Below are 15,557 nucleotides of genomic sequence, written 5' to 3' on the forward strand. Positions count from 1 at the left end.
ACGATTTTGTTCCCCTTCTCCCATTTGTCACCCTCGCTGACTCCTCTCTCTCTCTCTCTCTCTCTCTGTCGTCCTCATCAATTGTGCTAATGTCCTCGTCTACTAAGTCACTCCCGTCCCTCCACCTCTTCCACTCTCCTCCCCACAATCCCCTCAAAACCCTAGAAACCCACCCTAGGGTCCTTGCAATGGCTTCCTAGCTAAGATTCTTGAATATTCTTGATTTTGTTGAGCTCGTCGGGGCATGGCGTCGCTGGAGGAGCTTCTTGCGAAGGAAGGGTTCAAGAAGGGGAAGGCGAAGCAGGGGCTGAGGGGATCGGCCGCGCCGAGGGCGGTGAGTATGCCTCTTTACCCCGATCGCGGTCAGAATCTTTTGGATCGTAATACGGAGTCTAGGTTTCAGAAGAATAGGGCAAGATCTGGTGCCTTTGATAGGGGGACGCGATCCGGTTGGTCGGAGAATGGAGGAGGTAGAGGCGGGAGGCAGAAGTATGGCCCGGTGCGAGGGGAGAGCTCCGTTGATAGCTACGATGAGGAATTCCTCGAGATTGAGGGTTTTGAAACTGGCGGATCGAATCAGTCTCGAGAAGTTAAAAGTTTTAATGGAAGGTCACGTAATTCTCGTTTAAATAGTGTTGACGAGGCAGAGAAGTATAAAGCCGACACAATTGTTAAGCCCAAGGTTAGGATGGGTAGAAACCCTAAGCAAGAAGGTCCTGGAAATCTTAGATGCAAGGAGGCCGACTTGCATGATACGATTTGTGATGAAAAGCTTCAGAAAAGAAATATTACAAACATTCAGATGCAACCAAGCTTTAATTATGACGTTCGGAGTAGAAAGGATGATGAACCGACCCTTGATGAGGCTGCAATCTGGGCTGTTGTCTCGATATTGACTAGTTATATAAAGCTATACTTTAAAGATGGAAACTTCCGTGCATCAATCCGTCACAGCTGTGCTGCTTGCCTAGGCCTTGGTGCAACTAAACAGAAACAACAAAAGGATCATAATGGAGCAGTCGCTGACCTAAAGGAAGCGATTCAAACTGTTGAAAGAGTAGTTAAAGATAATTTGGATTCGGTTGAAGTTACAAAAGCTTTTAAGAAACTAACTGTTATCTCGGGATTGAGTTCAACAGATAGAAAGGATGGATTTGCATTTGGAAGTCTTGATTCATATCTGGCTGCGTGCGCCCATCTCTACCTTAGTGTAATTTATAAGCTTCAGAAGAAAGATAAGCTTTCGGCTAAGCATCTTCTTCAGGTCTTTTGTAGTTCACCGTACCAGGCGCGGACTAATCTTCTCCCGGCCTTGTGGGACCGTCTTTTCCTTCCTAATCTATCTCATTTAAAGTCATGGTATGAGGAAGAAGTCAAGTCTATAGCACAATCACCCATGGGAGAGAAGAAGACAAAGCTTCTCGTCAAAATGTACAATGATGTATTGGACAAGGGTACTCATGCTTTTGCTACTTATTACAAAGAGTGGCTTATAGAGGAGACTGAAGCTCCAGCACTTCCGTCTATTCATGTCCCTTTTACATCTTATCATGGAATTTCACAAGAGTCAAATGTTCCCACTGATTCTGATGAAGGTTGTAGTCCTGGCAGTTCTGTTACCACTCAGCTGACGATAAGCAATAGCTTGTATCTATCTTCTTCGAGCCAATCAAAGAATTCGGATGCAGCTGATAGAATAGAAAGTAAAGATGAAGAGGAGGAGATTGATGAAGAGCAACTAACCATTCATTCCGACAATCTCAATCAATACTATGAGGAAACCAGGATTTCCTCTCAAAAGTTCGGGATTCAAAACCGTATTATAGGGCAGATACAAGAACATCACAACCCTTTCTTGAAGGACAGTTCTATTGCCACTCAGCTGATGATCAGTGATAGCTTGTATCTATCTTCTTCCAGCCAATCAAAGAATTTGGATCCAGCTGATGCAACAGAAAGTAGAGATGAGGAAGAGGAGATTGATGAAGAGCAATTAATCACTCATTCCAACAACCGCAATCAAGACTATGAGGAAACCAAGATTTCCTCTCGCAAGTTCGGGATTCAAAACCATATAGTAGGACAAACACAAGAAGATCATAAACCTTTCGTGAAGGAGCTAAATTCATCTATTAATGTAAGTGCTCTTATTCTTCACTTGTTTGTTTTGCGCTTTCTCTCCAACTTGTACATATCTTCTTTTTTTTTGGGGGNAGAAAGTTGTCGAACATATTAAGTTCTAAGGAGAAGAAAGAACTCATCAGTTGTGAGCAAGTAGGTCGCATGGGCCTGTTCTATATTTTGAGAAATGCTGTATGTGCAACCTTCTATGCTTAGTGCTGCTGTATAGGTTCTGACAATCAGTGTCACACTCATATGCTTGGGGATTTGGTGGTTCACATACTCCAAAGAAATTTCGGAAGGTGTTTCGTAATTCAAATTGTCCCGGAATTGAATACGGATATATGTATTTGCAAATTCTTGTGTGTGTGCACGCGCATGCGTGTGTGTGTTCATTCAGATACACTTCATTTTGTCCACCTATGATTAAGGTTCTCATTCTTGATCAGACAAATCTGGTCTGCAGTATTGTTTTCTTTCCAGTTTCTTTATAGTTAAACATCCTTTGATTTTCAGTACCAATCTCATCTTTTCCTTTCTCAAACTCAAATGTTCTTCAGGTGAATAACTTCTGCATGTGTATATGATGTATATCACTTGATTTCCCTTTTTATCTTGATTGTTTTTCTATCTTACTATGCAGGCTGAAGAAAGTGAGCTTTACCTTAAAAAATTAGCACAGGCAGTTTTCAAACCACAGGTCACTGATTTTTTTTGTTATGATAATGAATATAGTATGTACTATGATGATATTTCTTGTTTAGTGCAGTCGACAAAAAAACTATTCTTGGAATTTAAAATTAGCCATTGTACTTAAATCAGTTTACTCTGAGTGGTAAACCCATTGTGGTCTTTTTATTTTTGCAGCTTAGTACTGTATCTGAGCTGACAAAAACTAGGACATTTGCTGAGATTGCTGATACAGAGGTATTGGCAGTTAGTTTGAGGTAGTTCTTTTTGTTTGTGAATGAACTTCACTATACTTATTTAAGCATCCGTAACCAAGCTTAACAGTAACTGAAGTTTTGTTTCTCAGCGCAGAGTCATTTACAAATGACAAAGATGCTGATGAAGGGTCCTTTTTCTCTGCTACTCCACAAGATTTTGTCTGCCCTTTAACAGGGCAGGTCTTTGAAGATCCTGTGACATTGGAGACAGGACAAACCTTTGAGCAAGCAGCTATAAAAGAATGGTTCAATCGCGGCAATACAACATGCCCAGTTAGTGGGCAGGAACTTGAATGTTTGTTGGTCCCAGAAACTAATTTGGTATTGAAGCACTTGATTGCTAGTTGGAAATCCGAACATTTTAAAAATCTGCTAGGTATTGCTGTGCAAATAGCTGGGTGTGTGATAACACAAGATCGTGAATCAAAAAATGAGTTAGTTTTGTCCATAATAGAGCAACTTCTTGGGGGTTTAAGCTTGGAGGAACAACTTGAAAATGCAAGACACCTTATGGCTTTGGGTGGCTTAGATTTTCTTTTACGCAGGTTTGAATTAGCAAACGTGGATGAGAAAACACGCATAGTTGGACTTCTGTTATGCTGTATCAAGGCAGATGGTTGTTGCAGGAACTACCTGGCGGTGAAACTAAACAGTGTGTGTATCCTTGAGCTTCTGCACAGTAAGCAGGTCAATGCACGAACAAACATAGTGTTGCTGCTGACTGAACTACTCTACCTGAAAAGGTTTGTTTAGCGTGCATCGACCAACGTCTTTTTGTTGTTTAACTATGTGTTTTTTTGTTAGTCTTGCAACATTTTATGTTTTCGTTACGAAATTGGCAAAAGTTGTTTCCCTTGCTCCATAGTGGTGTCTCTTTGAAGCAGCCAGGAAACTTTCTACCTGTGTATTTTTCTTAGGGACAAATGTGCACAAACCTGCAAACATGCAACTGGAAGCCTTTTTTTTTCACTCTGATCCAACTGTGTGTTCAGCTATTTTCAGAATTAAAGAAATAAGGTTACCTAGTTTTCAACTTTCAGCTACTGAACCTAGTAACAGTAGTTCAGGAAAGAAATCTTACAATAATTCATAATATTCCATGTTGATGGCATCGTTTTTTTAACGATGCTTTTGCTGTTCAGTCAAAGTCAAAAATCTTCTCCCAACTTTGTCCTCAAATTTGATGACATTAAGGCATCAAGCCTTGAAAGTTGTCAAAGCAACATAGAATGAGTTGTACATTTACATGTTATTTCTTTTATTTTCAACTTCTCAGAAGGGCAACGCTCACATTGTTCTTAAGTGGTTTGCACACGGAGGCAATTGTGAATACAATGCATGTCCTGCTTGTGTATCTTCATAGTTCCCCACCAGAAGAAAGAGCTCAGGCTGCTGTTCTCCTTTTACACTTTGATCTGATGGTATTGATCAGAATTCTCATCCTGTTTTACATTGTTCAACTCCGCTTTTCTTCTAAAACTGCATAAATAGTTACTGCCACTCTTCTAGGAAAGCTATTGTTGAATCTGTTACACAGAGTAACCGTATTCTAAACCAGAAATTTGTCAAAATAGTAGAACTTTGTTTAAGGGAGCTATAATGATATATTAGACACCAAAAATTCCAGACATCTTTGATGACTGCATTGAGCGGTGTATGCCGTAAATCTAAGCCAAGCATTTGAGAGTCCATGCTTAAGTCAAGGACTCCAAATAGTTGCTTAATTTTTTGTCAAACTGGAAGCTTTCACAATTAAGATGGTCGACCAGAATTCTCCTGAAAAGGGTCGTTGTCTTGTGCAATTCTTTTGCTATGCTTCTGCGTTGTGCCTTTTTTTTGTTCAATGGATAAGATGGTTCTGTAGTTTTTATTAGTCTTAGCAGGAAAGCATCAACTGGCTTCCTTTTCCCTGAAACCTGAAAGGGTAAAGCATAAATTTTTTCCTCTCTAAGATAAGTTTCTTATCCAAGTCATCCAATTTGGTTTATTTGTTCCACAAATATCATCAAGATGTAATTTTGGTTTTTTCGCCTTACATAAATCATATTTCTGCCGTTATTCCATGCTAGGGTTAATTTTCTGTTGGGTAAGATTTTATGATGACTACCAATGATGATCTCTTTTTGTTCTTTTTTAGAGTTAAATATGTTATTTCAAAACAAGAAATACTTAATGAAGTATCTTGTTAGTTGCTATGCAATTGCTTTTTAATAATTTTGCCTGGATTGCGTAGACTTTTGAGACAATTGTTTAACAGGTAGATTCCCGTAAGTATAGCATATACAGAGAAGAGGCCATTAATAGCATTACACTATCACTTAATGGCTGCTTATCAGACAAGAATGTGATACCAAACTCTCGGAAAGCGCTTCTGATGTTAGGGGGGCACTTCTCTTCTTCTGGAGATATATTGACAGAGGCTTGGATGCTGCAACAAGCAGGATTCATTGATGGTCCTAGTGCCGAATATATTGATAATGACGAGGAGATTGATGAAAGTGTGCTGGTATGCCAGTTTCTGGTCATTCCTTTTATATATATTTTACTTCCGTCATCAATGTTCTTGATTTGTACGGAATTGATTTTTTTTTTTTTTTTTAAGCAAGGAATTTCTTAATTTGTAGCTACTATCATAGAAGTCTCACACTGGGCTACTATCAAGGCATACATGTCCATATTGTATATATCTATATAAGATTCGCATATGCTATGGTGTGCTTGCTTTTCATGATTTACCATGTTTAGCGTGCTCATCTGCTAATGTGTTCCCACTCCTTTCATACTTGTTTTCTCCTGTGCACCTAGCATTCTGATGTCTTTGGGCTTCTCTATTCTACAGGCTTCTAACTTCGACCATGACAATAGCCATAGTGCCTTCATTGGATTTGTTTCTCATATGTTATGATTAAACACAAGTTGTTGCATTCACTAAAATTGAAAAACGAGTAATGAATTTACCGTCTATCATGTTTGTTATCTGATGGTGTTTTCTGTATTATCATATGCTTCTTTTAGTTTTTGAAACTTCTGGGTTTGCTGATTCCAGAACGAAGAAACATCAGAAAAGGAGAAGTGGCTAAATAATGTCACCATGGCACTTCTTGGTAATGCAAGGCGATCGTTCCTTGAGGCTCTCTCCAAATGTTTAGATTCTGGGAATGTGGAGCTAGTAAGGGCATGCCTGACCACAGTGGCATGGCTTAGCCATTCACTTGTATCACTTTCTACCAGTGAAATTCAGCTCTTTGCGTTCTCCATTCTCATTCCTCGATTAAAAGAATGTTTGGGGAACAGCATGGAAGTAGAGAACAGAGTACTCGCTTGTATTTCGCTACTCAATTTCAGCAATATTCCAGGTAAGTTAGTTTAAGTTTAATCCTAAGGGAGGGGTAGGAAAAAAAAAAAACCTCTGGATGTCCTTTTATCTCTATATAGACTGTTAATATGCAAATAAGATTTATCCATGATAAAAGACATAATAATTGACATAATTCCAGCCATATAGGATATCATCGTGCCTACCTTTTGATCTTTGAGTTCCTCTTTCATCTTTCCGTCTCTTCATTTGATCCTTCCTGCTAAACCAAATTGGTAATTTGTATTAGATTGTAAATGTATTTTTCTATCTTGCTTTTTTGGGTTAAATTCGTCGTTGTCTCAGAATATAGTATGTCAGTCCTGTTTGTCCCTGATGTCGATGGAAGTGTTCAACCAGAAGCACTTCCCCCAGAATTGGTTCTGAGTGAAGCTCCAATTTGGAGCTCACATGGAATGTGTCAAAACTGAATTTCACGGGTAAAAGCAGCAGCAGCAGCAGCAGCAGCTAGGCATCTTTGCTTGTCAAACAAAGGGAAATGCTCAAACTGCCGCGCTCTATATCCAAATGTTATATAAATGAGAGATCAGAATTTGTTTAGTTTTTTTTTCTCTTTTTGACCATCTTATTTGCAGAGTGCAGGGTCTTGCTAAAGTCATTGGCAAAGGAGATGCGCCATCATTTGAAGGAGCTCAGAGAACTAACTTGGACGGCGAAGCGGCTTTATACAACAATATTTGGATGAATATATTTGTAAGCCCCAAAGGTTGCAAAAACCACCTCCCATTTCTCGCGAGCTTTGATTCTGCAGGTGTAACAGCTAACTGGAGAAAGTACCGGATCAGAAAAACTTAAATAAATAAATAAATAAGTACAACGGGTAAGATATATGAATATTTCCTGTACATTCTAATGTTGTAGCTTGCCCTGTAGTTTTTAAACTTAAAACCCTTAGTTCTTGAAAACGTATCCTAGTTATTTATAAATTAGTTATTTTATTTTACAAAGTAAAGTAGTAATTTGTGTAAACAAATTTAATTTTCACAATCCACGAAAGTTCAAAAAAAAAACAAAAAAAAAAAAAAAAAAAAAAAAAAAACTGTTACTAGAAATAGGAGTGATGCTTTACTGTAAACTGTATCAGCATTGTCTAATCCGAGTACAGTAACAAGCATCCAGAGATTGAACCATTTGGATAATATTATAGAGGAACAACTTTTCAAAATCCCAGATACAGGCATACAGCCAATCACAAAAAAAGAAAAAAGAAATACCCAATCAAACAGTAGCTATAATACACTAGTAGAGGCTACATTTAAGAGCGAGGCGCATACATAATCAAACCAACAAGCCACACAACGATGGACCCAACAATCCAACAAAAGAGAAGGAAAACTACAAACGCGGCCAAAACGGTCAGGGGCGGGGGGCCGTTATCTGCCGCCTCATTGCTCTTATTAGCTTTGCTTTTGCCTGAAGCTTCTGGGGCAGAAGAGCTTGAATCTGAAGCAAAAACAACCTGTGCTCGGTGCCTCGAACTCGAACTTGCTGCACCTGCAAGCCTGGAAATAAGAATTTGCATTACTATTACTGTGCCTGAAGATTCATTGCAGACACCAGAAAATGCTACAGAATAGTATGTAATGAATGTAAGGCTGCACCTTGAATCTCAAAGGATCACTTCAATGTGAGTCCTGGCTTATTAATTGTTGGTATTATATAATCAGGAGAGTCATCAGAAAAGGCATGAGAGCATATTCTGTGGCAAAGATTGGAATGATCTGTAAGGTCAGGGCAGAGAACTGCAAGAAATTTAAGTTTTATATCCAACACAGATGTATCAGAAGCAATGTCTTCAAGACTAGCCAGAGTTGCCATTAGCACCGCTGTGTGTGGCTTTTCAAATTACATATTTTTTTCTCACAATTGATTTTTTTTTTCCCTACTGTCGATACAAGATAGAAGGCTAAAGTTTAAGAATAAGGATTAAACCTGAACAATCAAAAGCATGTTTTTTTTTGTTGTTGTTCTATAGATCTAGCTGTCAGTTAAGAGGGAACAACGAGGAAACAACAATGTTGCAGGGCAGTAAAAGCACAATTTTTTATCCGGCATTGTGTCTTTTTATTCAGTGTGTGAAAAGAAGAACACAGTTTGTCGACCGAAGGACCGTTTTCTGAATATTAGTTTCTGTAACAGCTAATTTGAATAGAATGTTTGCGACGCTTTAACTCCTCTGCGCCCTAAACCCAGATCCACTGTGATCGACAATACCGGCGCGATCGACTCATCGGCGATATTTCAATCTAAAGTTAGAAAAACAGCAATTCACACACAAACAAAAAGTGGAGAGAACCAAATTAAATAAAAAAAAACACAAACTGGAAAAAAAGAGATCATAACAGTACAAATGCACCATAAAGCCACTCCTCCGAGAAATCCAAACAGGATATTAACAACGAGATCGATCGATCGATCGAAATGCACCAGAAACAGATTCAAAAAAAAAAGAAAANAAAAAAAAAAAAAAAAGAGAGAGTACCAGGAATCGTGGAAGATAGGGCGGAGGTTGGAGAGGGGCGGGAGCGACGGGGCCGCCGTGAGAGTTCGGGTTCGGAGAGGAGGGGAGCGGCGAAACCCTAGCGACAAGGAGGTGGCGCACGAAAGAGAAGAGGACATGGCGTTTGTTCTCTCTCTCAGTGGAGGAGGTAGTGGCGCGGGAGGAGATGGGTGAGGCGTGGTGTGAGAGGCGCTAGAAAAATAATAATATTATTATCTGGATTTGTTAAATGCTTTTTTCGTAAGCAATATCTTTCTTTCTTTCTTTTTTTTAATACATTTTAATCATTTTGGTTACATTTGTCATGTTGCTCGTCTCAAATGGGCCCTATAGGAGAGAGAAAGGAACTTGGGTTGGGCTCGGGTGCGAAATTCGGAGGCCCCGAACGAACCCATTAGTCCTTCATTTAAGAGCTTGTTTGATCACACTTTTGCGTCGGATAAAATACGGAAAGAAAGGTATGCTCAAAATATCAAACGAACTCATTCCATAGTCTCAAACTTCGACACAATCATACACTCAATATAGCATGCTCAGTATCATATGGTTGTATTATAGAATACAAATAAAACATCTTTCCAGAGGTAGAAACTACGGCTGCGATACAAGTGAGGTAAAAGATGCGGCAGCAAAAGTGGAATCATTCTATAAACTTTCGAACAATAGTTCATATCCAGAACATGAATGAAGAAAGCCTAGCATTTCTAAATAAGCAATACACTTAGTTTTGTAGTTGACGGTAGACGATCACCTCCGATCGAATGGAAGCTGCGTTCAAACTCAGCACTCCAAGTTGGTCGAGAAAGTGAGAGCATGGCATTCCAAGTTTCTCAGATTGAGCTGCATAAACATAGAAATGGCGAAAAAGATAATCACCAGCAAATGCTGAAAATTTTGTAAAATATCGATAAAGAATTCAAAATGGCAGGTTCATCATCACCGTACCAGCATTGTAGCGAAATATTGGGTTGGCTAGACCCATCTCAAGGATTAGAAGACCTCAGAGGAATAGAGATTTTAATTATCAGCTATCAACCTAAATCTCCAACTAACAATGGAGATGCTCGCCACATATATATATATATATATATATATATGCAGGGGCAGTTGGCAGGTAGGGCAATGCATTTTGTTGATTGTGATTTAGACTCATATAACCCAGTGGCAACTCTCTAGAAATTCATCTAAAGACCATTATTATTTGCAAATAGATAAATATTATAATTTCCGAGTTACAGGTCTGTCTTTATAGGTAATAAGTCCAAAGAAAACTGGAAAATTAATGTTTAACTAATAGATAGTGGTAGAATGATTAGAAAATGCAAATCGCACAAGACATTGGGTTTGTAATCATCATTGATCCAATTATTTCACATCCATGCTTAGGAGGACAACAATATCTTGATCTTTCATTTCGGCTAACAATCCTCTTAAAGCATTACCAACCGTCGTAAGTGATTAAGATTGTAATTTCACATGCATGCAAGGACATACCATTACAGCAACTCCAGTCTCGGAAAATTTGGGAATGCAGATAAGCCTCACTAGTTGTTTCTCAGGTCCTGAATAAGATGAAAATCAATTAGTGGTTCAAAACAAAGATAAGACAGAGCATTCTGATTTAACAGTACCTTCCAATAAACGAGTCTCATATTTATCTTGATTGCCAACGAAATAAACATGAGGACAACTTTCAAGGAGGAATGGGTCCTTATCAGTGTACGGGTAGCATCCTGAAAATATGAACATGGAGGGTCATGTTATAAGTAAACACACAGATACAAGATAGGTTAATTGTCAGATATGCAGAATCTTGTATGCTTTACTTTTTCAAAATTATATCCTGATAAATGATCTCGTTCACTTATACCAAACTAAATTAATTAAGCATAAGAATTCCATATTAAGGTCAGGTTGTTACACAAACCCATGTCAATTTAAGGGCAGGGAAAAATGCAATTCATTGCAATCAGAAGTTAAAGACTACCAAGGGTGTTTGGAGCTGTTGGTGCAAGGTGCCTCCATCTTAATGTCCTCTCCATAAACTCAAGCTTGTCTTTGGCGTCAGAGTACTTATTGAGATCGTCTATGTTCTGACCAGATGTCCCAAGAAACCTAAATCATGCTAGTGATCAACTATTATCTCCAGATTATGCATTAGCAAATTTACAAATTCCCAGATGTAATGATGCTTACTGGACATTATCAAGCTCAAACTGATGAGGATTTGTGGAAGACACAAAAGTATTATAGGCGGATGCTCCAGAGAAAAGACACCTATGCAATGGCTAGATATGAGTGGAAGACAAGTTAACAATCGAGTCAAATGGGCGACTTTGCGCATACGAAAATACTCTTCTAAATTTATTGCCAGATCAATAGAAAAACCTGCTGAGGTAAGGAGAAATTTGCTGGATCATTAGATCCGGGCATTATATCCACAGGCATAGCAGCCACCAGCTGCATGGAGAAATACAACAAAATGGTGATGTCAGAAGGATGGTATGAAGCAACCAAACTCCTTTCAATGCCTTAAGGGCTTGTTTGGTTCATCCATTTTAGGTATGAAATGGGAATCGGTTTGATCAAATCCGGTTAATTTTGTTTGGTTCGCATGAATCGATTTGGGATTCCTATTCCGGACTGGAATGGGAATGGCCCATTAGCCTTCAACTTGATTCCGGTCTTCTAGCCTGGATTGAGATTTCATTCCGGAAGCCCACTAAGTTCTCGAAGCCCATGTGACCATCTCACCCTCCTTCTCTTCACCCCTTTCTCATCAANAAAAAAAAAAAAAACATATCCTCTCTCAAAATCCTATTCCTAACCCACATCAATAAAAGTTTTTAAAAATAAATTTGATATTTTTTTTGGAAAACTTATTAGAGAATAGTATTATATTTTTCATAAATTTTAAATAATATAAATTTATATTTGAGAGTAAAATTAGTATTATAGTATCCTATAATTTTTTTAATTTATACGAACCAAACAATGAAACGTGAATAACATATTCCAATTCCCAATCCACAAATAAACCAAACGTCTTGGAGGAGTGGGCCATTCCAATTACCATTCCAATTCATTCCCATTCCATTATCCATTCCAATTCCACCCCTGAACCAAACAAGCCCTAATAGAAAAGCATTTAGCACCTGAGTTAACATTATGTCAAGCTCTTTGAGTGGCTCTGTTATCTTGGAATGATCCTTGGGCGCTATATTCTGCAATATCAGAATGGATAAAGTACGTAACTGTCAAAATATGCTCTAAAATAAGACACAGGAGGCCCTTTTAACTGACAAGAAAACTAACAAAAAAATATCATATCAAAAGATAAAACTACCTGACCATTGACAAGGCCTTGTGAAATTTGTACAGAATTTCCAGCAATTAGAAGGCGAACTATCTCGGATGCAATGCTTTGTTCCTTTCTCCATTACATGTGAACCAAAACAATCAATGACACACTCGAATAATCAATAACTAGGATCATATCAAGAGAAAAGTCACACATTCTCATCACCCAAGTGTCCAGTTATATGGTCGACAAGAAGTTGGAACTGCAGAGGGTTGAATTCGCTACTCCCAACACTTAATCCAGACACAAAAACCACATATTTGTCTTCTCCTGCAGTGTATCAAATTGCAGTTTCAGAACATGAATTTTGCTTTGATGGAGCAAAACATCTACTATTGTTTCCAACATCAAAGTTACATGATGTGAACCAATTAAGGAAACATTCAAACTTTCAGTAAGCTAATTGAAGGTTTCCGTAGAAGACTAAAATAATCTAATATGCCAGATGTTGTTTAAATGTTACCCGGGCCAATTGGTAACTCAATTTGAGGGGGTAGACCAGCTTCCAGAACATCTTGAACACAGAAATCACCATCACTTGTTTCCTTTCCATGAAGAGCTACTACGACCCCTGAGTAATTTTGTGCAGGTAATAATCAAAGGAACCATAATTACTGATAAAGAACTCTACATTGATGATAAGAAACTACCATCAATATCAACTGTGGAATTAAATTTCAACATCAAAATTTTGAAGGTAGATATTTTTCAAGGTTAAACCTGTTACAAAAGCTGCAGGAGCAAGAACTGATCCAGAAAGTTTAACTCTTCCACTCTCATCTTCCAAAATAAGATGATCATCATGATGAATGAAATTATGCGGCTTGGCAAGGGGAAGGGCGGATCTCTGCACATAAGAGTGGGCATAAAGGAGCACATTATTGCATGAGTCATCATGACCTTACAAGGGCGATGTAGGATAACATTACCTCCTTGGAGTATTCATCGAGTATAGAAGGTTTGAGTTTCATATGCTTGTATAGAGTTCCGACTAAAATGCACTCTTTTCCTTCTTCCAGCCCTAAAACCGTATTAACTGCAATACCAAAAAAGGTCAAAATGTTATTGGCACAGAGAAAAGATTAAAGTTGTTGAAGCAACAACACTTCTGTCTTGTTTGTCACTAAATTTGCGAACAAGTATAGTTTTATCTTTCTCTCCCAAGCATTTTACAGGGTATCAAGTTGTCGAAGTGGGACGAATGGTAAATATTTGTAGATTAGACCAGCTCATGCAAACATTTGAGCTACCTAATGATTCCAAAATAAATAAAAAAAAAAGTACACAAGAACTAAAATTTATCACGATTCCAAATGGCGCCATCTCCTATGGCAGCTTTGCCCAATCGCGAGCTCTATGAATTAGGGTTTCCATGACAAAAGAACCAAAAACAGTGTTAAAAACCAATTTGCCCTCTACACCGAGCATCAAAAACCCTAATTCTAAGAAGATCTCTACTACAGCCACAAAATCGAATCGGAAAACCCCTATCCCAATAAAACCAAACAGGGAGAAAGATAGAGAGGGATTGCTCTACCCGGCATGTTCGGTTTCCATTTGGGGACGAGGGAGCGGAGGAGGTTCCTCATGTGGTGGAGGCGCATGAAGTAGATTTGGCTATACTGTTGTCCTCGATACCTCTCCCCATGGATCTCGTACCTCTCATCCTGCGACCAAAGAGAGCAACCGAGGGGTTGGGTGAGAGCGAGCGAGCGAGCGAGCGCGCGCAAGCGAGAGAGAGAGAGGAAGAGGAGAAGGGTTTTAGGGTTTAGGGTTTAGGGTTTACGAGGCTTCGATAGATCGATTGTTTCCGGTGGAAGAGCATCGCGGCGCCGTCGCCCATCTCCGCGTCCTCCGCCATGGCGGGAAAGTGCGAGTGAGGAGTGAGCGGGGAATTTTGCAATGGGCGAGAGTTTCCCTCCGGACGTTAATAAATCCCTAGTCCCCCTACTTATAAAAAGCCAAAAAAAAAAAAAAAAATTTGAAACCTCGTTTCATAAAATTTTTAAATTCCTTTTATTCAAGTGAAATTTAAAATAGCAATAACGAAAAAACATTATTTGTAAGCTGAAAAAAAATGCCATACTTTTCACAAGAGGGATTGTTTTTCTGTACTCAACGATATTGCTCTTGTAAAAGCGTTCCACTTATATTCTACATATTACTAAATTATTTTCAATAATGTTTCATTAGACGTGATTTGTATTATTAAAAATATTTAAAAATTAAATTTAATATTTTTATAATATTATTTGATTAGAAGTGAAAAGGTTTCAAAATTATCAATTTTAATAACTTACATGATGCATTTGTGAGTTTAATAGTATAAGATAATTCAAATTTAATAAATTTTTGATAGAATATTTTTTTACTATTTAGAGTGAGAACTGGATTTTGATATGAAACGTAAGTTTATTATTATTTTTTTATTAAAATTTTATTTTTCAATTGTTCATTTTATGATTATTTGTTTTAAAAAATAAATAATGTTGAAAAATTAGTTTGTAGATACTTTTAATATTATATATCATGCTTAACATAGTCGATCGCTAATTGAAATATTCAATTATCAAAGATAATTTGATACTACAGAGGTTTTCGTACTACCGAAAATACTCTAACCTAGTTCCTTATAAAATGTATGTTATTGTGTTTAGCATATCTATGTGGTACTTTTAAAGTTTGCAAATGAACATATTAAAAACTTCTACATTTTTAGAACACCAATACCATGGTATGCGACGGTATCGTTGTAAAGTGACCGTGATATTCTCGTACTAAAACTTTAATTTATTATATTTTTAAAATTAAACTTTACAAATTATTATAATTAATCCACACAACTCAATTTAGTTAATAAAATATTATATATTGCTAATATAAAAGTAATGAGACATTTTAATTATTATCCCAATCAAAACTCTGTTAAATTATTTCAACATTAGTCACATATTAATATTTAGTCAGCTAAATTATGTTGTGCGACTTGATTATAATAATTTAGAAAGTTTTAAATATAAATTATAACAAATTCAAATTTAAGAAACAAAATATCGTGCCACGTATAGTTTAAATACCTAAAGTGTAATTTAGCCGCCATAACATTGCGTCACGTAAATCATAATGATATGATTTTAGGGGCTGCTTGGTTTCCAAATAAAAGGAAAAAAGTTTTCATTGGAATTTCAATAAAAATTAATTTTTTGGAAAGTTTTTTATGCAAAATTGGTGAAAAATTTCTATTTTTTCAAA

At 37.5% G+C, this 15,557-nt stretch overlaps 3 protein-coding genes across 6 annotated transcripts; 1 reads left to right on the plus strand and 2 right to left on the minus strand.

The window, feature by feature from the left end:
* Window positions 1–7,351, plus strand: LOC109707089 (putative E3 ubiquitin-protein ligase LIN). 4 transcript variants are annotated; one of them, XM_020228167.1, is made up of 8 exons: window positions 1–2,137; window positions 2,765–2,821; window positions 2,989–3,068; window positions 3,158–3,811; window positions 4,345–4,489; window positions 5,326–5,574; window positions 6,115–6,424; window positions 7,027–7,351. In XM_020228167.1, exons 1-8 carry the CDS (start codon window positions 245–247, stop codon window positions 7,035–7,037), a joined length of 3,399 nt encoding a protein of 1,132 aa, XP_020083756.1. In that variant the 5' UTR covers window positions 1–244; the 3' UTR covers window positions 7,038–7,351. The 4 variants fall into 4 exon arrangements, with proteins under 4 accessions (XP_020083756.1, XP_020083758.1, XP_020083755.1 ...); XM_020228169.1 differs by having other exon boundaries at window positions 6,115–6,172; window positions 7,020–7,351; XM_020228165.1 differs by having other exon boundaries at window positions 3–2,137; window positions 7,020–7,351.
* LOC109707074 lies at window positions 7,543–9,161 on the minus strand. Its single transcript, XM_020228145.1, has 2 exons — window positions 8,927–9,161; window positions 7,543–7,946 (listed from the first exon to the last, which is right to left on the minus strand). The coding sequence occupies exons 1-2, from the start codon at window positions 9,061–9,063 to the stop codon at window positions 7,700–7,702; spliced, it is 384 nt and encodes a 127-aa protein (XP_020083734.1). The 5' UTR covers window positions 9,064–9,161; the 3' UTR covers window positions 7,543–7,699.
* Window positions 9,446–14,243, minus strand: LOC109707416 (DNA polymerase delta small subunit). The gene is made up of 14 exons (XM_020228656.1): window positions 14,092–14,243; window positions 13,843–13,972; window positions 13,235–13,341; window positions 13,026–13,152; window positions 12,769–12,876; window positions 12,460–12,575; window positions 12,291–12,374; window positions 12,100–12,168; window positions 11,333–11,404; window positions 11,141–11,232; window positions 10,932–11,059; window positions 10,576–10,677; window positions 10,439–10,506; window positions 9,446–9,784 (listed from the first exon to the last, which is right to left on the minus strand). The coding sequence occupies exons 1-14, from the start codon at window positions 14,164–14,166 to the stop codon at window positions 9,725–9,727; spliced, it is 1,338 nt and encodes a 445-aa protein (XP_020084245.1). The 5' UTR covers window positions 14,167–14,243; the 3' UTR covers window positions 9,446–9,724.

This window comes from Ananas comosus, linkage group 3, assembly GCF_001540865.1.
Source record: "Ananas comosus cultivar F153 linkage group 3, ASM154086v1, whole genome shotgun sequence".
Lineage (NCBI taxonomy): Eukaryota > Viridiplantae > Streptophyta > Magnoliopsida > Poales > Bromeliaceae > Ananas > Ananas comosus.